The following is a 26,084-nucleotide window of genomic DNA, read 5'->3' as shown; positions in this document are numbered from 1 at the left end:
TTCCGTTTTTTTTGTTTTTGGGGGGGGGGGGGGTGTCATTTCTCAATGTTATATGAAATAATTAGAAAATGAAAATCATGGAATGTGTGCTATTCTGTTATCGTAAGAAATGAATTATCATCTGTTATCATAAGAAATGAATTATCATGTAGTATGTATGTTTTGCAGTCTTCAAGTGATCTGAAATCCATAGCTGTTGAAGCTGTTCTACTGCTGCAAGAGAAGATAAATGATGAAGATGATACTCCGGTTTCAATCCGGCTCCTAGTTCCGTCTAAAGTGATAGGGTGTATTATAGGGAGAAGTGGTTCAATCATAAATGAAATTCGGAAGAGAACTAAGGCTGATATTCAAATCTCAAGAAGTAATAAGCCTAAATATGCAGAGGACAATGATGAACTCGTTGAGGTTTGAATTATTTTTCACTTCATTTTTTTTTGTGTAATTTGTTTATCAGTTTTATTCAATCTTCTTTTTCAATTTATGATTTAGGTGGTTGGTGAAGTTGATTGTGTGAGAGATGCACTAATCCAGATAGTCTTGAGACTAAGGGAGGATGTATTGAAAAAAAGGGACACTGACCATAATCCCCCCATAGGTGCTGAATCCTTCTACTCGGGCAGTTCTGTTCTTTCAGCACCATCTATGGCGCCTTCAGTTCCCACTGCTGCACTAGCTTATGATCAGAGGACTGGAAGTGGAACTGGACTGGGCATGCATTCTTCTAGCAGCCTTTATGGATATGATTCCTACTCGGTATGATAATGTATTCCTTTTCATCAAAGAAGGTTTGCTTCAATGTTATTTGACAGAATATTTTTATTCACTGTTTTATTCCACATTTCTCCTCAAGTAGTCAAGTCTATGTTTGGGGTGAAATTCTTTCTACTATTAAGTCTTAAAAAATATTTAGTCCTGTTCGTTGTTGTTGGTAAATGTCATACTCTTATGTTATATTAGTTTACTAAGGCTTGGTAATATCTTATGCCCAATGCTTATGTTCATTGATATTATTCTTTTGAGACTAATTCTAATTAGACAATTTCATCAAGTTTAGGTGCAGCAAATAATTTTATTTTCTTCATCATATAAAATATGGGTAAGGATGTTTTTTCAGCTGTACATTAATTTAAAACAGTAAAATCTTGTAGCAATACAAATTGAAATTATATTAGTTAACAATGCAAAGTCTATCTTCTAAGTTTTTAGTTGACTTGTTTGGATATAGTCGTTATGAAGTTATGAGTACTGTTATAGTCAAGTAGTTATAGTGAATGCCGATGGAGTTTAGCTTTCTTTTCATCATTATTTCTTCCAGCACGGTCTAAAGTCTATCTTATCTAGTAGACTAGTACAATATATGGAAACTTGCTTCTGGCTCTATCTTTATTGTCTTTCTGTTGTAACATAATCCACTTCTATTTTCAATTTGTGATCATATGTTAATGTAACTGATATTTTCACTTTTTTGCTTCTTTATAAAAGATGGGGGACGATGGCTATGGATCTATGTCTTCATATGCTTCCAAGCTGTATGAAGGGTTAGTGTATACTGTTATTGAAGTTATATTTGTTCTATAATTTACAATTGAGTTGGTCCCTTTTCTTTGTCCCTCTCTTCCTTAGCCATATGTTAAGCTGATTTGGAATTTTCATCTCATGTTTCTTTGCCTTTGTTAGACATAGTATGCCTCCCCTGTCAACATTGGAGATGTTGGTTCCTGCTAATGCTGTTGGCAAAGTGATGGGTAAAGGCGGGGCAAATCTAGCCAATATCAGGAAGGTTAGTTCACATTTTAATTTACTTTACTTTTATTCTACGGAAGAGGGAAATCATTCACGGTTTGAAAGGCATACCTCTCTATTGGGATTCTTTGATTGCTATGCAATCAAGCCAGTCATTCGTCGTAATGTGAAAGATAATACATTACTAGACCTAGAACCCTTATCTATAAATAAGAAAATAAATCATGAAAAAAACTGAGAAATATGGAAAATAAGAGATACTCATAAAAAAAATCCTAAGAACTAAATTAAGATACTTTAAGATGAGATCTAGCTTTTATTAAATATTTTTTTATTGTTTAACATATTCTATGGCCGAAGGAAAATAATTCATGGTCAAGTTTAATTCTTAATGTTTCATATTACGTGACTCCTCCCTTGGCTGCATTGTGATAGTATGCATCTTATGCATCCAGTCATCTGTAGTAAAGTAGAAGTTAGACATCTGACTTTTTTCACCATGTGGAGTGATTTGTCATAAGATGGAAACAACAGTTTTGTACAGTAACTAATCAGGAAAAAACAGAGTATTAAGGGTTTTTTATGGTAAGGATAAGAGAAGCATGATATGAGAAGCTGTCAAACCCTGTCTTAATCTAGTGTTTGTTGAGGCAACGAGATAGGATAACTCAATCTTTTGTCTCTTATCCTATCATATGACCATCTATTTAAAATTTTATTTCAAGAGGTAGGTTGAGTTAGAAACTAAAAACGAAAAATCGTAATAAGAAATTTGTTTTTGGGTTCTTTCTCATAAAAATAATAAAAAATTTAATAAAATGAAATAGTATTTAAAATAACAACTAAAAACTAAAAATTGTAATTTAATATTGAAATCATAAAAAGAAAAAAAAATTAACTCAATCAAGTTTATACATCTTTGAAATAGCATGGACTACTAATTTGTTGATATCCATTACACATGTACTTCATTGATTGCGTATTTTAAGCCGGGTTGTTTCAATTCAGATTTCAGGAGCAACAGTAGAGATTTCTGAATCCAAATCTTACCGGGGTGATCGTATTGCTTTTATTTCTGGCACATCTGAACAAAAGCGCGCAGCTGAAAACTTGATCCAGGCTTTTATAATGGCTGCATAAGTTTTCAGAGTTATTTCAGGTGTTTTGGAGGTGAAAAAATTAATTCTCAATGCATCTATTCATTCCCCTTACTCCGTTTACATTAGGTTGGTCTGGAGAGTATATCCTGTAGGGTTCTTTGACTGGACTCCTGACTCTTCCATAAGTGACTAGCAAGATTGTGACGAACAACCATTGCTGGTTTAGTATCTTGGAGCTGTAGTTCCTTTCTTCGCTTTTTCTTAATCTTCTCTTCATCTGTGATTTGTCTTAGAAATGTAGAATCTTTTGTCCATTCATGCTGTTTTTCCATTGATTAGTATGGAATCATCTTATTATCGGAGGAACCATAAAGCGTTGTTTATGTTGTTGACTTGTTTCTTCTAGTTCAACCTTCTGTTCTCCTTTCTTGCTGAAATTATCGGTCCTACTGATGCAAACAAAATGCAAGATTCTCTTGCGATTTTCTCTTTCCAGTATCCATGGTTTGTGAGTTCTTCAGTCAAAAATATAGAAGCTGCCTCGCGAAGTTGAAAATTTGCCGATCATTTTCCTCCTCGCTATTTCTTGTATCTAATAATAATTCAGTGTAAGTGAAGGCATTTGAAAACATGACAATTTATTTACTGTTTGATTTCCAGGCCTCTGGTCAGCTTGTTACCACACCAATGGCACTTTATTATATGCCTGTAATCTGCAAAACCAGTGGAATATATTTTGTAGAACACGTGTTCTTCCTTTTCACTTCTTGGTTGTCTTGTGATGGATTCCACTCACTCGGAAATGTCTGCTACTGCATTTTATTGTAACAGTCCTTCCCCTCTTCCAACGTGGCTCAAAATGATTTTATTGGATCTCCTAAATCATGTTAACATGATATCTATATCTGCTACCTGCAGCATATACATTATCCTGATTGCAACTTAACATATATCTCATTGAGTCTCCCAATTCTATCAATTTGAATTCATGATTTGATCTCTACACGTGCTTTATTTCTGCAACTTATTTCAACTCAACTTGTATAGTTGATAACTGAATTTTGGTAACCAAGATATTAAACTGATCCAATTTTTGGGATTTTCCCAAATGAAAATTAAAGTTGTTGGTATTGGTTAGGCATCACCTCTTCAGACCTTTCTCTTTGACTAATGTGACTAGTGGGTTAAGATTACGTGATCCTATCATATCAGCATTTAACTCATAGCTGTATCCCCATCTTTTGCTGGAAAAACATCCAAATTAACTGTTGCCATGCATTTAATATCATTCCGACAGCATCTATGTTCTTACCTTTCTTCCCATGCCATTTGTGACTGACCCCTCAAGGTTTCTTTGATGGCTTAAGTATGTATTTAATCTCTGCCAATATGTCTCACTCCGGTTTTAGATTCTAATAAATAACAAAATATGTTAGATATACTCAAAAATTCAGAATATATTGTTTTAAGTCCCGTTTGGATAAATACTTTAAGATGAGTGTTAACAACATACTCTCTAACACACATTTTCAACGCATTCACTTCTATTGGTTGAAATTTACATGGGTCCCACTAAATTGTGTGGGTTTCATTTAAAATTGTTGGGATTCATGTGAATTTTATCCAATAATAGTGTATTGAAAAATATGTATTGAAGAATGTGTTAGCATTATTTATACCTAAATTCAACGCTTACAACATAAGTGTTTATCATATAAGTGCATAAGCTATTTTTCTACAACAAAAGATAAAATAAAGTCAAACCGTTTCCATTTAAACTATAAGGTGATTTTATAAGCTATCTTAGAAAGCATGTGAAATTTAGCTGAAAACAACTTATAAACATTATTGTAAGATGTCTCCATAAGTTTTCCCAAACAGTTTTGCAAGTGTTTATGTCAGTAGATAAGTTCAAATAAGTTAAATCAAACAGTCCTTTAGTCTCTGCTGATAATCTATATCTATTTTAGTCTCCTCTTTAACAAATATTTTCATATCATGAAACCTTTCCACTATAATCCTCGCTCAATCACAACTTCACTCTCTCCCAATTCAATCAATGGTTTTGTCCTTTATCTATTCCATAGTCGGGAGCTTGACCTAGTCAAACACCTTTTCTCACAATTCTCATTCATCAAGGTCTCGAGCAATAGCCAAACCACTTTAAATTCACATTGGCACTCTTAAATATCACATAAGTAGAATGATTCGCGAACACCTAACATTGACACTCCTAAATATCACATAAGTAGAATGATTCGCGAACACCTAATATTGACACTCCTAAATATCACATAAGTAGAACGATTCGCAAACACATACCTAGATGGAAACTAACTATGACACCCTCAAATGACTTGAAGTCTAAATAGCATAACCCAAGGTCTTATTGAGGTTCCCATTTGAAGCTATGTTGTCACAATTCAACTTTAAAATAATCAGACCTAAATTCAAATTGTTTGGGGAGGACTTGTCTACCATCAACTTCTCTCGACATTTTGCTTCATCTTTGACAATGAGTTTTGATCCTCGATTATGAGTTTTGTTTAAATCCTTCATTTTTTTTTTTTTGAAACAGTTGATTTTCATCTTTGTCAAAATTTGTTTTCTTTGAGATTATGGCATAGCAAATCAAATGCCACGTGAGCAATGATACATGACATCAACGTGAAAACAAAGAGACATTAAGCCAATGTTTGGTCTTGCTGCCAAGTTACCGGTGACATGCATTGAGACAGAAGCTCCGATACTTAGCTTCATAAAATCACAACATAAATGGTATTAGTACACGATATTAGTTATTTGGACGCATAACCAAACATGATGCAAGCCTTCTTTCTATAATGTGCTACGATCAACTAGATAAAATGAGGGTTAGTGTTGAGAATTTGGCCTTCCTGACTGACTAAGCTAGTCATATATTCTCTTGGATGCCCTTTCTAGTTTGATAAGCCTACGTTGACAAAAAAGTCTCCGTAGAGTCTCACTTCAGGTTAACTATACATAGATGATTAAGATTAGAAGAAAAAGTTGTGACTTTTTAAATAATCATGTGTTATTTACCTAACTCTTAATCATAAAGTATGATTATATGATCAAAATTTAACTATCACACTCTCTCGTTCTCATTGTAAAGTTCATTTCATTTGATATACTCCCTATATATATATATATATACTTGGATAAACCCCCTACTTTCTCGGTTCTTATAAATTTTCCAACCATTCAATTCTCTTCTATTTTTCCGTATATACATTTCCCCTAACTCTTTGATTCTTTTCCGTCATTCTTTGTAAGGATGACTAGTTTTAGTTTGGTCCATAGGCAACCATTTTTATTAATGGGTGTTATTAGTTGGATCATGCTAACAAGTGTCTTAATGACACTTAAGGTTGAGTGTAAAATCTCCTTTTTTCACAATTTCAAAGTTTAGAACACAGTTTTCAATACTTTTGAGTTTAGCATTTCCCTTATTAGTTGCATACGTTGATGATGTCATCTGCGCTAAGTATTCGGGTTTGTCTCGGAGATTGATTAATCTGTCAACTATTTCATGTTTAGGTGTATGATTCATTGAGGATTAGAATTGTATTAAAACTTTAATTTCGGAAACCTTGTTAATTTTATTATTAATATTATTATTATTATTATTATTATTATTATTATTATTATTATTATTATTATTATTTTATTATTATTATTATTATTATTACTATTATTATTATTATTATTATTATATGAATTTTCTTTTATTATTATTATATTACGTGTGTTTAAGTTGATTTGAGCTCATTAATTAAATGAAATGGAAACTAGGAATTACAATAATGTTTCAATAGTATTTGGTTGTGATGACGACTTTCCAATCAAAACCATGTATATTTATACAAAGATATGATGTCAGGTATCAAATTGATTGAACCTTTCTATAACTTTTTGACAATATGTGATTTTAATTAATTCAATTGGTGGATCATAGTCATAGTATATTAATGATGGATCATACATACAAAATTTTAGACATTCATAAATGTCATTTGAAAATAGATATCTACATGTATCTTAAATGGTAGAGATATTTTCTTTAAAATAAATTATCAATTAACAAATAAACTACGGGATTTTATACTTATGAATAGTAGTTGTACGAATTTAAACCCTATAAAAATCTGAAAACAATGATAGAGTAAAAAATCTTTCACACACTTTTTGAAGCTTCTAGTAAAAACAAAGAGTTTTGGAACTAAGGTGGATCTCCCACCTATTGTGTGTCCATTGAATGCAACATTTTTTAGTTTCTTAAAATTCATGTTAGGGATGCAATAATTTACTATGCAACTCTGTTTTTCTTATATGGCGTTACCAAAATGTAGCCGTGAAAAGAATAAAACATTATACTTAACGATTTAATTGAGACAGGGTTTAGAGTGTTATTGGATTTGCAAGATTCAAACTATCACGTTGCAATTTGGTTGAAGTTACATTTTTGAAAGTGATAAACAATCATACTATGGGAGTGTACCCACCGAATTTTAAACATGTTTATTATTAGAGTTTAAAAATAGTGCACTACTAATATAAAGTTATTTTACACTATTGTCTGATTATAACTATTTAATCTGTCACATCATATTAAACAGTTTTAAAATTAAATATTGTTATTAAATATTTCGTGGATGTGACAAATTATTATTATTATTATTAGTTGTAGGTGTATTATTATCATGTATCATTAACATTTTCATGAGTCTAAAATAGACTACTTGAACAAGAAGACCTTTTTTGGACGGCAACTTGTTACACAACACAATCCACAAGAATATGGACCACACTGCAACATGCTAGTTACATCACAACCAAAATAGCTTTTCATCATTGAATCGATTTTTGTGCAAAATTCTAACAAACCGTACAAGTCAATTTGCATTTTACAATGTTTTCCCGAGAAGGAACAATTTCTCACCATAAATCATAATTTGATTATAAGTATGTATTGAGATATTCATATTTTTGGGTGTAAAATACAACATTCATCAAACTCAAGAGAAGGAAGAGTTGGAAAATTCTAAAAAAGTTAATTTAGCATCTTGGCCTTTGAAAATGTAAAGGGTCATAATATCTCAAATTTGTGAAATAAGATCTTATTTTCTTATATTAAAGAATATTTGTCAATTTAGTCATTTTCACAAATTTAACACTCCGTTTTAAATGTTTAATTTTATCTTGGTGCATATCTAACTCTTTAATTTACAAAAGTCATGGATCACTTCAATGAAATGACTAATGATATAATTTCTATCTTTATTTTCGTTAAAGGCCTAAATGGTTTGTTGTAATAGTTTTTAACTCTAAAATTTCATGTTAAATTCACTTTTCTATTTTTGAAGTTTTCTTGTTTTGGTTATCAATATGTTAATTAAATTGTCGCGGATTTAAATATATCGTTGGTTTGTGTAAATATATCACTTTTTGGATTTAGTCTTAGTAAGTTTTTTGTTTATATAGTCCATGTAAAATCATAGACTTTAGTCTCTAACGTCAAATGAACGTTGTAAAAAAAGAGTTGTGACATAGGACCTTATAAATGTATATCAATATAATATCTTTTATGATATATTAAAAATTAAAATGTTTATATCATTAATTTATAAATTTATTTTTTTATCATTTAATAATTAATGTTATTTTGTGGAAAAAAAATATGAATATAAATTAAAACAGTTTGAGGGTTTTTGAAAAACTTGTCTTCTTCTTTGTCATAAACCATGGAATTGTATGTCTCTACTTTCAATTCTATACCACATAAATGTGGTAGGAGGAGAAAGTGGATGATATTGCTGGAGTGAAGAGCAAAAACAAGTTTTAGAGTCATATATGTGGAGTGTTGGTACTAACATCATCCTCATCTATTAAGCATTTTTGTAACCCTTCAACTAGAAGGTATATTTTGAAGTAAATTGTGTTTTTGGTAAGGAAATGAAAGTAGAGAGATATTGATGAATAGAGTAAAAAAGAGAAGAGTTATATGATCTATGGCATAGAAGAAGACATGTTTTTCAAAAACCCCTCTTTTAATTTATATTCATATTTTTTATATAAAATAATATTAATTATTAAATGATAAATAAATAAATTTATTAGTTGATAATATAAAAATATTTTAATTTTAATATATCATAAAAGATATGTGTTTGTGTACATTTATAGAGTCGCATGCTACAATTGTTTCCTTTTTTTTTTTTTAATAACGTTGATGTTATGGATCAATGACCAAAGTTGTATGTGATTTTACATTAATTATATCCAAATAATTTTTTTTTACAAAAATTAAAATAAAAAATAATATATTTATTGAGACTAATAATATATTTAAATCAATTATCGTGTGTGAGCCTACAAATCTATCATTCTTAATCCTGTCAAAAAAATGTATAATTCATAACAAATTGTGATACGTCAGAAATCATTTTGTTGATCGTGAGAATACAAATGTGATAACCCACCCATGACCACTTTTAGTGACGTATCATTACTACTTATTTGCTTTTTTATCTTTAATGTTTTTAATATTATTTAAGAAACGATGTGCATGGTTGTAACTTGTGAAGTTGACTATGTATTCAAGCAAAATTAACAAGTTAACTAAATTAAAAGTTACTTTAAGCCTAGTCCGGATTAATACGTAAAGTCGCAAAGAAAAACTGAACTATAAAAGATTATCGTACAAAAATAACACATGTACTTTATGCAAAACTAGTATTACATTAGAATCTAACACAAGTGATCAATGTACGTTTTATTTTATCCAAATCAGTATTAATTAGTACATAAATCTGTTATCTCCAATTTTAGAATCCTATGAATATTTAGAAACAACGTGACAATATTTAAGTCATAAATCAACTAAAAAAATATTAATATTGTTAAGTTAAATATTTTGTTCAGAATTTAAAATGATATTGTACAGTTTATGATAATATTTATCATATCTTTTGAGACAAGAAAAAATAATGGACATATTCCACCTTAAAATCTTTGAATGTTATCAAATATAACATGAAAAATGTTTTGAACTTTGTTAGTAAAAGTTTAAGAATATATATTCAAAATTTGATTGTTCTGTAGTACTAATTCTAATGAAACATTAATGCATTTATACATTTTTGAATCTCTGAAGAAACTTAAGTTTTTAAACTTTAGCAATCAATCATTTTATAAGAATGTGACTCATACATCACGACAAGGTTAGTTTTATAAATTTTAGTAATCGATGTAAAGAACTTATTACTATAAATGTAACAATTAATCTTTAAACCATATGACCTACTTTGACCTTAATGAGTCACTATTTATAACCTAACTCGCTTTAATCGTTATTCATAAAATAGGGGTTGACCATATTTGCATTCCAAAGTTGATAGTGGTAAAGTAGGGTTATATATTTAATTTGCGTGTTTTGTGTTTGTACTTAATTCCATACGAGTACGGAAATTGCAATCTTTATATAATCGTGAAACTAAGAGTGTTCACAAAGTATATGTCATGAATGAACACATGCCACAACGTGTACGTGTATATTCTTATTTAGTTAGTAATTTCTTGGATGAGTGGATCCAAATTTAAATTACGAGATCAGTCTTAAGTGCACATGCCATGTGATCCATTAGACACATTTATATATATATATCATCCACAAGTGAGGTTTGTGATGAATATAAATAATTTTAATTTTAACATTTAATTATATTTAGAATAATTAGTATATATGTTAAGGGAAAGAAAAAAGTGTTGATATTAGGATTTAGGAATTGAAATATGGATCTTCTGCATGTAAATCTTTATATTTCTAGCTAAATCGCTGTGTTATTTTTTCAAAGGCGGATATAAAAACACTAATTATAGTGATTTTCTGTAAAACAAAAAACTTAATCCATTTGATTGTGTGAAAACCCATCATGTAAGATACACATAAGTTCCAAAAAAGAAATTTAGGGGAAATAAATTAGTAATAACAGGCTGGCTTTAATTTTGATAGAAATTGGATAATCTTTTTTTATTCATAAATTAAGTAGTCTTAAGAACATGATTGCAATACATCAGAACCCTGTTTTTATATCATGATTATATGATCTGACCTGTTTTTGTTTCTCTACGATTTTTAAGACAACAAATTTTTATATAGGTTGAAGCTATAGTCAGATACGTGCTAATAAGATATTAGACGAGATGAAGTGTAAGCGTTTTTTTTTTTAATTAAAAGATGAAGTGCAAGTTATGATATTATTCCCTCCGATCTTGATAATATAAGTGGAAAAAAATTATAAAGAAATTTAGTTATAGAGCATTTAAAATGGAGTGTTTCCCTAATAAGAATAAACACCTTATTGTAGAGTATAAATTGGGTGCTTATAGAAAGAAATTGGGTGCTTCCACATAATTAATTGTATTAAAATAAATAAATGTTATTAAAAATATAATGATATAGAGTTACTATTAAAATATATTAAGTATTTTTTATTTTTTTTAATAGTTGAATTTGAGAAATGAATACTTATTACCGATTATAATTAAAAAAATTATAGAATGAATTATATATATACATGAGATTTATTTAGACACTTCAACTGCAAAACTTCATTATAGATGTTTTCATTGATATAGAGTTATTGATATAATCTATTAAATAATTATTTTTTTAAGTATTTGTTAGAGAAAATGTTTATTAAGAATTATGAATTCAAACTCAAAAAAAAAAAAAAAAACATTAATAACTTCTTCATTTTCTTCTTACCCATCCTTTTTTTATCTTTCATCAACATTATAATAAAATTATTAATAATAATTTTATATAAATTTACCAATCAATATTTTTAACGATACATCAGAATTTTTAAAGAATAATTTTATAAATAAAATTAAAAGATAAAAAACTTAAACGTAAGAAAAATAATAATAAAAGATAACACTGTAAACAATTTAAAAGATAAATAATATAAAAATAAAAACAATTTATATAATTTTTCAAAAATAAATTTAAGTGAGAGGATGACATAAAAGAGCTAGAGTTAATAAAGAGTAAAAATAGGAGTAGAGTTAATAAAGAGTAAAAATGTTAAAAAAGTAAATAAGAAAGGAGAGACAGAAAGAGAAATGAAAAGTGTATACCAGTAGTATTGAGAATATTGGTGGACGCGCATATAACAAAATAATATCTCTATCTCTAATCTCTAATCTCTTCTCTTAGAGTTGTATATGTAAAGACAAAGCCATAACCGTGGATTTCTCTCACCATCTCAATTTCAATTTCAATTTCAATTTCAATTTCCTCTAAATCTTCGCCTTCAACCCTAACACCCAGATCTACAAATCCCTTTCATTTTCTGAATCAAATCTCATTCACACACAAACACCATGTGTTCACTTCGCTCAGATCAATCTTTACTATCTCCCACAAACAGGATCTACCCTGAACCCTATTTCCCCCAAATCGATCACTTCGATCGTATACCCGATTCTCTTCTCCTTCTCGTTTTCAACAAGATCGCTGATGTTAAAGCCCTAGGTCGATGCTGCGTCGTTTCTCGTCGTTTTCACTCTTTAGTACCTCAAGTTGAAAACGTCCTCGTTCGTGTCGACTGTGTTATTTCCGATGAAGATTCTTCTTCTTCAACTGCTTCTTCTGACAAATCTCGTGGACCTTTCTGGAACCTTCTTCGCTTAGTTTTTGGTGGGATTGCTAAACCGATTCAAACCCTAGGTCAATTTTTGGGCCCTAAAAGACCTTCTTCCAATTTGAATTTGACTTCTTCTTCTTCCAATTCCAACTCTTCACCTCTCACCGTTGGTACTGACGACGACGGAGATGGCGGTGTCACACACCACTCACCTACTCAGGTTTTGAAGAATTTTAATGAGATTCGATTGCTTCGGATCGAGCTTCCCAGTGGTGAATTAGGGATTGAGGATGGTGTTTTGTTGAAATGGAGAGCTGATTTTGGATCAACTCTTGATAATTGTGTAATTCTAGGCGCTTCCTCTGTTTTTCACCCCAAATCGCAGGATGGTGTTGTTGTGGATGCTTCTTGTGGTGTTATTGCTGGCGGTGGTAACAATGGCGGTGTTGATGATAATGGAAGCATACCCGATTCGTTTTACACAAACGGTGGTTTGAAATTGAGGGTAGTTTGGACAATTAGTTCTCTGATTGCTGCATCTGCAAGGCATTACTTGTTGCAACCGATAATTTCGGAGCATAAGACTTTGGATAATTTGGTTTTAACTGATGCCGATGGACAAGGTGTGTTGTATATGAATAGGGATCAACTTGAGGAATTAAGGGTGAAGCCACTTTCGGCTTCTTCGGCATCGAAGAGGACTCTTGTACCTGCACTTAATATGAGGCTTTGGTATGCACCTCATTTGGAGTTACCTGATGGGGTTGTTTTGAAAGGTGCTACTCTTGTTGCTATTAGGCCTAGTGAATTGTCGCCTACTAGTAGTGTGAAGAAGGAAGGATCTGATTTGTCTTGGGTTTCTACTGCTTTTGAAGAGCCTTACAGGTCTGCTGCTGCAATGCTTGTTAAGAGGAGGACTTATTGTCTCGAGATGAATTCCTTTTGATGCTTTCTGCTACCTCGTCTAAGGTAGTACATTCTTTTTTTTGCAATCGCTTTTGAATCTGTGTTTTTTTATTTATGGATCTTTCCGTTCATGTTTTAGGTTAATGTAAATGTAAAGTTGCATTCATGTTTTTATTTTTGCTAAACTAGTTGTTAAGAATGATTTCGTAATAGGTTAATGGATTCCCTCTTGAAGTAATTGTTAAGTATTAAATTAATTCTGCTTAGTGTGTGTGTTGGTGTGTGCGAGTTTGCCGAAGATTTTTTATATTGGTCACACTCGTGAATCGCGATACCTTGATATTGTGGTTAATTATGGTCCATTGCTGCTAATGTGGATTCAATTGCAGTTGTGGATACATCCAAAACCTTAATGTTGTTGCCCCAGATTGCGATAATGGACTTGTTTATAACCCTGTGTTTGCCTGCTTACTGAATCTGTCTGTGTCTCATTTTAATTACGTCTTTTTCAAAGAAATCTGTCAGGTTAGGTTTGTTATGGATCTAATTTTTCTTGTCCATGTAATATGTAGTGCTAGTTTCAACTCGAGCTCTTCATTGTTTCACTTCAATGCTTTTATGTTGGCAACCTAATTCTATATTCAATAATTGTCTTCTAATTGTTTTAGTAGTGGTAGAATGATAACATACAACTTGGGTTCTGCTAATTAGATTGCGTGGAATGCCTTTTGCCTAAAACTGTTATCACTATTGTGCTTATTTAGTGATTTGATTCTTTTGAGCTAGCATTACCTCATTGTTTCTTATTCTTAAGTTTAAGAAAACTCTTACTTATTTGTTTGTAATGATAATTTCAGGGATTATAGAATCATTTGAAAATAGAGGAACATGAAGTTCCTAATATAGAAGGAATCAGAAAACACATTTTGTTTGGAAGCAGCCCGGCCACCTGAATCTTGCTCTTTCCAGCTTCTGATCAAGTTGCACCTCCATATGAGTAGTAGTAATTAAAAGAGCTGCAAAGCATTTACCTATCTTTCTTGAACTGAGAAACTCTGAATGCATGTGCTGGTATTTTAAATTTGAGGCAATGCTTTTTTAAGACCTGCAACTAGGATGATCTATTACGATCTTTGAGTTTGTAGTCATACCCCCTTTTCAGGTCTCCCTCTGTGAATATTCTAGGTTATTATCTGTTTGGGTTGCTTTTGTGATATATTTCTCTCAAGTTAAATGAGCAATGTACTTTTGCTTCTGTAATTTTAAATAACTTCTGGATGAGTCAATCATACCATGCAATAGTTATTCCTGCACTTACAGTTTACTGCCCTCAACTTTGTCATATTTAGCAACTGCTACTTATTATGAATTTGTTAACAGTTCAATAAATCCATGATTTAAGCCAAGTGAGTTGTATTGTACTTGACCTGAAAAACTTGGCTAGTTAATTAAATGAAACGGAGGTTGAACTTTTTAATATTCACCTCATGAACTTAATTAAGTGTTGAAGTGAGTTAAAGTTTTACAAGTTATTCTCACAGGCTCTAAGGGCTGAGCATGAAGCTGAAAATAATCATTGTTTTAATTAAATGAGATGAGATTGAATTTTTCATATTTTTTTACTCGTGAGCTAATTTTGATCTCTCACACACACGCACATTTATAAAATTAGTTATTTAATGAAAAGAATCTTATTTATTTATATGCAAGGGTGTAAAAGTTCAGTAGGAGTAATATTTGTATCCGTGCACAATTTTTAGATTTGGATTATCGTGTTGTATAATTTATTTAATTATTGATATATGACAAATTTATTGTTGTAATATGAGAAAGAAAGACTAACGTGAGTTGAATGTACTAATTTCAAATTATATTTTCCCTTCTAACTTTTTAACAAGTACACCAAGAGTTTTCCATAGTATTTTCCTTTTCATTTTACTATATATATTTGATAACATGTTAAATATTCACATGAGTATCGAAGGAAATGAGCCTAATTATTAAAAAAGTTGTGTTATTGGAATATAATTTTTGTCATAAACACCATCATATATATACATATATACACGGTCCATTCATTTTTTTTTTTTGCAAATTTTTGTTTTTAAAAGAAACTTAAAGAAAAGAGTTTAAACATACTTTTTTAATAGATATATAAATTTGTGTCATTAACTATTTTGAATATTTTATTAATTCTTAAAATATATATTATTAACTATTTTTTAAACATATATCTTATTAACTATTAAAATTAATATATGCCGTTAACTATTTTATATATGTGTTAAATAATGTTAATAATTTATATTTGAGTAGTTAATAAAATATTCAAACTTATATCTGTGTCGCAAAAAAACATTTTAATATTAAATAAAAAAATAAAAAAATTATTTTTCAAAATAAAATAATATTTACTATATATAAATACAATAAATAATACGTACATATTAAATATTGTGTACATAATTTGTGTTTTAATAATATTATTATTATTATTAAAAAGTTGGTCAAACTTAAGTTTAAGTTAAAGGCCGATTTAGCTTATCTGTTTTAAGATCTTTAAAAAGCATTGCAAGCTGTATCAAATAACAAAAACAAAAAAAGCTCTGTATATGAAAGTGCTATTAGCATAATAGAATACTATTAATAATTAAAAACAGTGGCTAATACGCAACTTACACGTTTAGACTATACTAGTAGTCGAGTAAATGCAAAAATTAGCCAGCCACATTAGTCGACACTGCATTGCTGGTTGGTAACTGATACTACATGCAGTACATAAAATTTAGTTTCTTTAAAGCTCACATGGTATCTTACTTGGTAAGAATTAATGTATATCTTCTAAAATAAGTAAAGTGTAAAATAAATAAAAAATATTCTTAATTGATATTATTTATTTTAAAGTAAATTGCTGATATTAAAAAAATAAAATGGTATATATATAGTTTTGATTGTTCGTACGTTACACCATGTAAATACTGCAAAGTTGGTGCCTTTAATTTTGGGAGGATGGTCCCCTGGGGATAGGTAATAGAATTTAATACTACATAATTAGCCAGTCAGACTGCTATAGTGAAACTACGTATTAACTCCCAACATTTATAATGTACAAACAAACAATTTCACTAGACTATGTTCTTATCAGATCATTATGCAAGAAGAGTGATTTTTTTAAATCTTATTAACTAGTAATTTTTTCAATATTATCCAAACTTATCAGTTTTTTTTTTTTTTAATCCTAATAACGATGCCATTAGAGATACAAATCTATATATCTCTCTTCCCTCAAACATTATTATAGTGTGATAAAGTATATTTTCTTTGTTTTCATAATTGAAATCGACATGATTTGTGTAAAGGGTCAACAATCAAAGTTTTATTTGTCTACACATTTATTCCTTTTGTGATTGTAACCAATGGCGGACCTACATGCATTTTAGGGTCTGCTAATACACCTTAGACTTCAATATAGTAAATATTGATTCATTGTCTGTACTTTCCCTCTATGTTTCAAACAAATCATAGACCCAATAAAATTTTATGTTTGATTAGATAGATTTCTACATTTATATCTTCATCTTCAATAATAATAATAATAATAATAATAATATCTGTTTACATATAATTATACATATATAAGTAATTATAATTAAAAATTATTTAAAGTTCACTTGATGATTTTAAAAAATCACATGATTTTTTTAATAACTTTTGTTATTCATGATTTTATTTATTTTTAAGATTCAGTCTTTCAATTTTTCATTATAAAATGTTTTTCATTTGAAATGTCTCCTATATATGCATATATATATGGATGCACACCTTTGTGTGTTACTAAGTGGTATTTGAAGGTATACTTTTGAGAAAGAAAAAAAGGATATTAGTAAGATTATTAGGATATACAAAAAGGGCATTTTGAAGCACAAATACCCTTTTGTAATTGACTAATTAATGGTTCTATGGTAAGAGTTTAATATTGTAATTTAAGATATTAAATTTAAATTTTTTTAAAGATAGAGACAGTTGTAAAATAATTATTAATATTATTTTAATTAATTAAAAATCTATTTTTTTTTAAAAACACAAATGCCCTATAAATTAAAACGACATTTAAATATCCAAGCAATCAGATGTCGCACTAAATTTGGGATAAGGCAGGTGGTGGAACACATAGCTTAAAAAAGTAAGTAAAGTTAAAAAAAGGGTGAGTTGATTTTGAGGCATGTATTACGTCTGAAGTTGATATATTCTTGGGTTAGAAAATTGAATTTAGTGTTTGTCTCCATTCAATTAATTACATAATGACACAAGGGAGCAAGAAGATATGGGTCATATATATCCTATATATTATATTTAGCCTTATCGATGCCTTTTCTTTCTTTCAACCATTTATATCTAGGTGGTTCCACATTTTTTTAATCTTTTTATCAATTTCAATACAAATTTTAATTCTTGGTATCTCTTAGGAGCTACCTAGTTGTAAGAATTCAATACCAAACAAAACTAAATTTCAAAAAGAAAAACCACAAAAATATAAACAGAACTCTAGTTTCTATTTTAAATATCATGTGAAATAAAAATAAAACTTATTAAAAAAGCTCCTTTACATACAACAATAACCTAAAATTATACCACAATAAGAAATTTGAAAGAAAAAAAAAAGTTGTATTTTTACTTATAAAATATTTTTTAAAATTGAATATAATTAATGTTTCCAAAAATATAATGAAGATTGGAAAATATTGAATTCCTGCACCATTCTTATAATTTTTATCGTAAGCCGGAGATTATATATTTTCTCAATTTTGTGTTTTAACTTCTAAGTTAATTTTATTGTGCAGTTAAGTGTGATTAACGTAGAAGAAAAGGTTTACTTTACTTTCATGACAAAAAAAAATGTTGTGAAGGTTTGGTGACTTTTTAAATTATTGATTGTGACTAATTAAATTAAGTTCCTTAGATAACAGAAATTGCAGACACTACAGTTGTGATGACAAGGCAAGAGTGTTTCCAAGAACCGACCTCTATTTCCTTCTGTTTTCCTTTTCTATCAATAATTCACATATTAATTATTTTATTACTTAATTAGTTGTTTCTCCTTCTAACTCTTATCTGTATGTCACATGAGAGGTACCTTAACTTTGTACACTTACAATCCACGTGAAATAATTAACTTCTAAACTTTATCACTCATCAAACACAAATATTAATGCTGACTCACTTCACCATTTTTTTCTATAATAATATACTGTAGTAATATATATGGATATTATTTTTTTACATTTACATTACATCTGATTAATTATATATAAAAGTATAATTAATTCAATTAAATAGATGGTTAATTCAAATCATAAATAAAAAATTGTTAATTTAATATAATTTAAATTAATAATATTTTAACACGAGATTAATAAAATATACTAAAAAATAGTGTCTAAGAAATATTTTTGAATAATATATGTTCCACTGACTCTTTATTAATTTTAATTTGTTTTATTATCACACTTACTTAGTGATTTTTATATACAATTAGACATTAGTGGCCATATCTCACATATTATAATTGAAGATGTCACCTTCTATTTTATTCTACCCTATAGTATATATTAATCTTTTAAAAAAATGCCCTACTTGAGTAAATGTTTCCAAGTGGAAGAATAATATAAGAATACATCAAATGGCAAACAAAGCCCCCACATGCTAATCTTCATGCCGGCAGAGTTTGTGACAGAGAGGGAATTAATGAACCACTTAACAAAAAATAATTTGTAGTATAATAATAATTAAGGATATAATTATGAAAAAGAAAAAAAAATATTTTATTTGTACATGAGCCATTTGGATCATCTAATTATTGTACTACTTTTTATATTATCACACTAACATTTTGGAGCATTTTCAGATGGCACTTGCAATTTTCAAACCTTTTATAGAATGACTAAAGTTGGAACTTGTCAACTTTTTTGGTTCATTGGTCTAATTAAGTTCTAGTTTGCTTTTTGTAGGAGCTTCTCGTTTGGCCTTTAGTGTGTGAAGCAATCAATTCAATTAAAGTTCAAATTATTAGTTGAGATTATAAGAAGCAACTAGCAAGCAATATTATGTGCAAAATTATTTGAAATACATTTATTTTAATATTAAAAAGCCTAAATTATTGTTGGTTTCGTTGGCAAGTCAATAATAAGAGGGCTAACTTTGTTTTAAATACACAAAATACAATTTACTATTTTTTTTTAAGTTATTTAATTTCATCAGATTACTCTTTTATGTTTCTTTTTCAGATAAGTCTTTTAAATCTCGTGCAAGATTGTATTAAGGACTTTTGGTTCTTCATTTTCTTAGTATGCATCATCTTTTTTTTTTTTTAATATGAAGGGCTTGAAGATCTTGGAATTGACTTTATTAGTGAGTGCTAAGATTTCTTAATTATAAATCTACCTTAACTTTTTTGAAAATGACACTGAACTTTCTGAAGAAAATTGCTCTGGTCATATCTTGGGACTTTTCCTTATTATAATTTTTTTTTCTTCTAATAATCTGAAAATAAGGTACTTTTTCTTCTTTTATTATTTCTTCTAAGCTAAAGTTGCTCTGATATGTCGTTTTAAAGTTAAAATTGCATTGCAACAAATTAAATTGTGGGAGTGTAAATTAAAGCCTCCTTGATTCCAACAAAAGTTAATGCATGGTATTCTTTTTCTTTTTGTCCTTTAAAGATTGTACATTTTAAGGACTTCTTCTCTTTCTTCACCCATAAAAATAGTGGGTGGCATAAATAATGTTGATTTTGTTAGAAGCTTTGAAATTGCACTAGAATAAGGCAGTGTTTTCTATTTTTATTTAATTATAAGGTCTTTTTCCTATTACTATTATAAATAAATAATAAAAGGACTTCATGAATAACATTAAATAAAAGAATTTAAAATGGAAAAGAAAAATTAATAATAGATAAGTGACGATAGTTTTAATAAATAAAATATATAATAAATATGTTAAAAAAATTAATATCAACTTGAGTAACAAAATTAATATCAACTATACAAATAAAAAATAAATTAAGCTTTTTAAATAATAAAATTACATTTGTTTGTTAAAATTGATAGAATACATCGATAATAATACAAATTCAAAGTTATTAAAACTTAAAAAGATTAATAACATATTACAGTAAAATGTTACAAACGTGACTAAACTAAAATGTCGAGAATACTTATGTATTTATATTAAAATAATTAATATGACAATAACAACTATTTTACGACAAAGAATTTGAACATTGTCACTAAAAATTATAAAATCAAATTTTTTAAATTCATAGATAAACAATTAAATTAAGTGTTTTTGTGAAAGTAAAAATAAAGTATCTTGATTGCATGTAAAAAATAAAAATAAAAAGACACTAATTCGTCTATATTTAATTTTTATTTATTTATCATAAGCAACATATCACTTTGAGCATTTCTATTCGCAAAGAAATAATATAAATTGATAAAAGACAATTATGTAAACATAAAAAAAATTAACTTGACATTTGAGAAGGGCTAACTTAACACACACAAAAAGATGATAAATTTGTTTGAAACTTTAAATTAATTAATTTCATGGATATGTGGTGTAGTTTTGTCTTTTTATAAGCTCTATTTGGACATAAAAAATAGTGAATGAAACCTTAACTAATTGATACCGAATAAACTTATAACATATATATTATAAGTTTAAATACTACTTGAAGTAGTATTTCAAAAAATGTTATAAACTAATAAATAAATTATATCAAACGACTCTACTTAAATTACAAAAACTTATATACATTATAAACTAGCAATTAATTTGATCTGGTCAAATAAGCCATAATTTTGTTTCTGCATTGTAAACTACTTTATAATATTGGTTTTTTCACTAAACATAAAGGCTGTCCTGTTTAATATATAATATTTTATTATATTTATTGCGCTATTTTTATATGGTGATTATATTTATGAATAAATAATACAGTAAAAGTTAATATAATTTAGTATAAATGCGATAGTTGTTATTATAGTTTTTACTATATTTTTTTTTAATTAAAAGTTGATCAAATAAAATGAATTTTAAATAAATTTATTTATAAAATATATTTTATTAATGATAGTTAAAAGTTGGTCAAATAAAATGCATTTCAAATATTATTATTTTTTGAAAATAAAAAAATTAAAACAAACGCATTTCTTGAATTTTAAAAAATCTGAAAATGAAAATAGCTTTTTAAAAATAAAAATAGAAAATGAAAACATGAAATGTTTATAGAAACCAAACGATCCTGAGACATCTATGCGAATTTTTTTTTCTTATAATTTTATTAAATTTATTTAAAAATAAAGAGATAATATAATTTTTTAAATGAACAATTTTTTTTATATTTATAAAAATAATAAAAATTACAAAAAAATATTGTTTTTGGTTATTGGAAATGCGTTATGAATCTTTAACTAATATTTAATTATTTCTTAATCACAATTATTTACTTTAAAAATTTTAAATCTTGTAATTAGTAAGTTAAAGTGAAAAATAATTTAAAAATAAAAACAAAAGACATGTTCACAAACAGTAGATAATGCAAATAGAAATGGAACATAAAAAGAGAATGAAATTATAATTAAATAACATATTCAATGCGTAGAAAGTGTGTGCGGGGAAGAAAGAAGTGTCCAAACTTGAAAAAGTCTTAGTATTTATTTACATTTTAGAAATATTTCAATTTTAATTTTTTCAAAACATGTGTTCATTTTAAATTATTAACAAAGAGATGAAAGATTTGTGTGGGAAATTAGGAAGAATACATTTTTGGAAACAATTAATACAATGTTTTGGCATTATCAGAATTTCTAAAAACATTAGGTATGTTATTTCATAAAAAGTAAACACATGCTTTTACAAAATATGTCCCAACACATATAATCAAACTATTAGGTGGGGGGAAAGAATGACATGCGGTAGTTGACCTTCATATTCGATCGAATACAATGTGAGGTCTAAAATAAATATTTGTTGTGAGATTTTTTTTAATATTGTACTATATTTTATAAATAGTTAAATAAAAATTATTTGAAGTTTAAAATTGTCTTAAATATAACGATTAAATAGTTTCTTAACTTAATTTCAGTTAATATTTTAGTCTTTTATTTTTATTTTTGATTTGGTCATTTATTTTAATTTTAAGTAACAATTTGATCTTTTATATTTTAAAATGTCAAAGTGTTATTCTTTTTGTTTTTTATAAAAATTCAAAAAATGTATCAAAATTTTCAAACAAAACACATAAAATTAATTATCATCTTCAATATAATACAAATTTCATCAAATGCATAACTCGAATATTCAAATAAACTCATATTTTCATCTCCAACAACATCAAATAAAGAATAAAAAAATAAATTTATTTAAAGATTTAAGTTATGAAATTGATGAAATTTGCATTATATTGAAGATGGTAATTAATTTTATGGGTTTTATTTGAAAATTTTGATGAATTTTTGTAAAAAAAAAAGGACAACATTGTTGACATTTTAAAACATAAAATATCAAACTGTCACTTAAAATTATAACAAAAGACCAAATCCAAAAAGAAAAAAAAAACATAAAAGACTAAAACATCAATTGAAACTAAGTTAAGGGACTTTATTTAGTCTAAATATAATAGACAACAAAATTAAATAAATAAATAATATATTAATATTACTTTTGGTCCCTACAATATGAGACTAATTTAATTTTAGTCTTTATAAAATTATTTTTTTAGATTTTATTTCTATAATTTTAAATTCCTTCATTTTTAGTTTTTGGCAGTATTTGTAAACTACATGTTTTTTATGACGACAAGACCACTAACTATGGACAATGCAGCAAGATCAAAAAGAAGATCAAACTATCTTCAATAAGCTTCAAAATCCAAATAATAAATGGTTAAATGTAAAGGTATATGATACAAATCAATAGTTCAAATACATGAGAACAATTCATATTTACATATGCATTTAACATATTTTCGAAAATAAAAAACAACATTAACAAATCATTTAAAACCATATTTTTGACAATTTGCATAAGTGTATTTGAATGCACCATGTTGTATTCGAATACAACTTAAGTCAGAGGCAAAACTTTAAATGTTGTATTCGACTACACCCATCTGTAGTCGAATACAAGCTAAGTCAGTGGCCAAAAATCCTTTGTGAACAACATTAACAAATCATTTAAAATCATATTTTTGACAATTTGCATAAGTGTATTCGAATACACCATGTTGTATTCGAATACAACTTAAGTCAGAGGCAAAACTTTAAATGTTGTATTCGACTACACCCATCTGTAGTCGAATACAAGCTAAGTCAGTGGCCAAAAATCCTTTGTGTGTATTCGACTACACCCATCTGTAGTCGAATACAAGTTAAGTCAGAGGCTAAAATACACTAATTTGTATTCGACTACACTAATGTGTAATCGAATACAAGATATAAAATTTGAATTTTTTGAACGTTACAAAGACGTGCATTCGAATACACATATACTGTATTCGAATACACCTGGAAACATTACAATTTTTCAGATCTGAGAGGCCTTTAGAAAATTGTAATTTTTCATCAAACCTCTTGGATCAATGGCCACGAATCTGAAAGGATGTTTTATGGAGTATAAATACCCCATAACTTCAGATCAAAAAATAACAATCCTTGAATTAATTCATTAAACAACTTTGAACAAAATTCTGATTTTTCTAAGTACTTGCATTAGATTTTCATATCATTCTAAAAGTTCTCAAGTACTTGAATTGCTATTGAGTTGTTTATCAATATACCACATCTTAGACTCATTCAAACCTTATTGTATCATTTGTACAAGATAGCTTAATCTAAGATAGTGGTGTGCTATCTTAGAAGTATTGTTAGAAGTTTTGTAGCAAGAATCCCAGGGTGGGAGTTGTACATTTTCTGACAAGTATTGGATTAATCTCTTGTGGTGTGCAAGAGGACTGGACGTACCCTTGGTTATAAGGGGAACCAGGATAAATCTTAAAGTGTCTATTTACTTACTGCAGTTTTTTATTAAGTTTTTTTTCTTAAACTCAGAAAATCCAACTACCATATCACTAAAAACAAGAAACTTTACTAACACCTAAAAAAAGTGAAGGAATAAATTAGGAATTTTGAGTTTAAAGACCAAGGAAAGGAAGAAAATAGAAAACACAAAAAAATTATGACTCAATAAGCCATATCATTGTTTTTGGATGGTAAGATGTCATCAAAGATCAAAAGTGAAGGAATATGAAATTATAAAGATGAAATTTAAAAAAATAATTTTATAAGATACTAAAACTAGATTGGTGACATATTATAAGGACCAAAAATACTATTAATCCATAAATAATTGACACAAATAGTGAAAGCTAAATTCCGATAATGTATATTTTACACTTCTAGAATCTAAAATCCAATAAATAAATAACAAATATAAGAGACTGAATAAGTAATCTATAAACATTTAAGATCTAATATTTTTCACACAAAAATAAAATAGACTTATCAGTTTTGGGAGCCCTAATACAAAGATTTCAATGGCCTCTCCTGGGCCAGTCCAGTTGAGCAGAATGTGATATGAAGTTATATCTTCAAAAACATAATATTTATATATAGTAATGACAATTTCTATAGTACTCTTAAGAATGAAGAAGTGTATTGGTATTCTTAAATTTTCTATTAATAAATATGTTATTTTTCTTATATTAGTATTTATATATTATATATTAAGTTGATTAAATTAGTTGTATCATACATTTATTTTTTCAATTTAATTTTATTAAATTTAATAAATTATTTTTCTAATTTTTTTTAATTAAAATAAAAATTATTATCAACGCTGAAGTTCATAATTCTTTCTATTCCTCTTGCGAAATCGCTCCATCATCAAATAAAATTGCTCTTTTTTGTTGTGAGAAGAACTCTCCACCTTTCTTCCACCGCCCAAAAAAATCTTCTGCTCTCTCCTCCCAATTCGCTCGTATTTGCATCAATATCGTTTTGGTGTCGTCGATCACGAACCGTCATCGTCGCATTGTCGTTTTCAAATTTGTTTTTTATTCTTAATGAACTAACGACTGAGATAGACGATGTAGAATAGAAGAGAGACGATGAATAATGACAGAGACGGTACAACAGAGAGGTAACTGAAGGAGAGAAAAAAACTAGATTATTTTTATATATAATTTAATAACTAAATATTAATTATTTTAAAATAGAACAAAAATATAAAATTTCAAAATTTAGTAATATTAAATTTAAAATATAATTAAACTTACTTATTGATTACATGTCATTAGACTGTTAATAATTTATTTTGATTGTATGATAATTTTTAATTGTACCATATAAATTTCATATAGGATTATCTTTCAGGAGTTAAGAACTAACAAAAAGTTATGCTTTTAAGAGAGATCAACGGAAGATTGGGTCTATGAATATGATACATAAACATGGCTAATCATTTTTTTCCCTTTCTCTTGGACTGTATCAGTTTCAATGTGTGGATTTTTATTCAACACTATCTCCAATCTACTTTGAAAGTTGCCCATACCCCTGAGAAACCCTAAAACATACAAAATATATCTTATTAGATCATAGAA

General features: G+C 27.9%; 2 protein-coding genes across 2 annotated transcripts in view; both read left to right on the top strand.

The window, feature by feature from the left end:
- LOC101509974 (KH domain-containing protein At4g18375) overlaps nt 1-3,609 on the top strand; it is a 6,178-nt gene extending 2,569 nt beyond the window's left edge. The window contains exons 4-8 of the mRNA XM_004485954.4: nt 169-408; nt 493-756; nt 1,486-1,541; nt 1,681-1,783; nt 2,755-3,609. Of these exons, the coding sequence (XP_004486011.1) occupies nt 169-408; nt 493-756; nt 1,486-1,541; nt 1,681-1,783; nt 2,755-2,886 (795 nt within the window). The 3' untranslated portion in view covers nt 2,887-3,609. The remainder of the gene's footprint in view (nt 1-168; nt 409-492; nt 757-1,485; nt 1,542-1,680; nt 1,784-2,754) is intronic.
- Nucleotides 3,610-12,008: 8,399 nt separating this feature from the next.
- Nucleotides 12,009-14,755, top strand: LOC101509647 (F-box protein At5g46170-like). Its single transcript, XM_004485952.4, has 2 exons — nt 12,009-13,489; nt 14,284-14,755. Exon 1 carries the CDS (start codon nt 12,258-12,260, stop codon nt 13,464-13,466), a length of 1,209 nt encoding a protein of 402 aa, XP_004486009.1. The 5' UTR covers nt 12,009-12,257; the 3' UTR covers nt 13,467-13,489; nt 14,284-14,755.
- Nucleotides 14,756-26,084: the final 11,329 nt, after the last annotated feature.

The sequence above is a fragment of the Cicer arietinum genome, chromosome 1 (genome assembly GCF_000331145.2).
Source record: "Cicer arietinum cultivar CDC Frontier isolate Library 1 chromosome 1, Cicar.CDCFrontier_v2.0, whole genome shotgun sequence".
NCBI lineage: Eukaryota > Viridiplantae > Streptophyta > Magnoliopsida > Fabales > Fabaceae > Cicer > Cicer arietinum.
The sequence above is the reverse complement of the archived record's forward strand: the minus strand, read 5'-3'. Positions and strand labels throughout refer to the sequence as shown.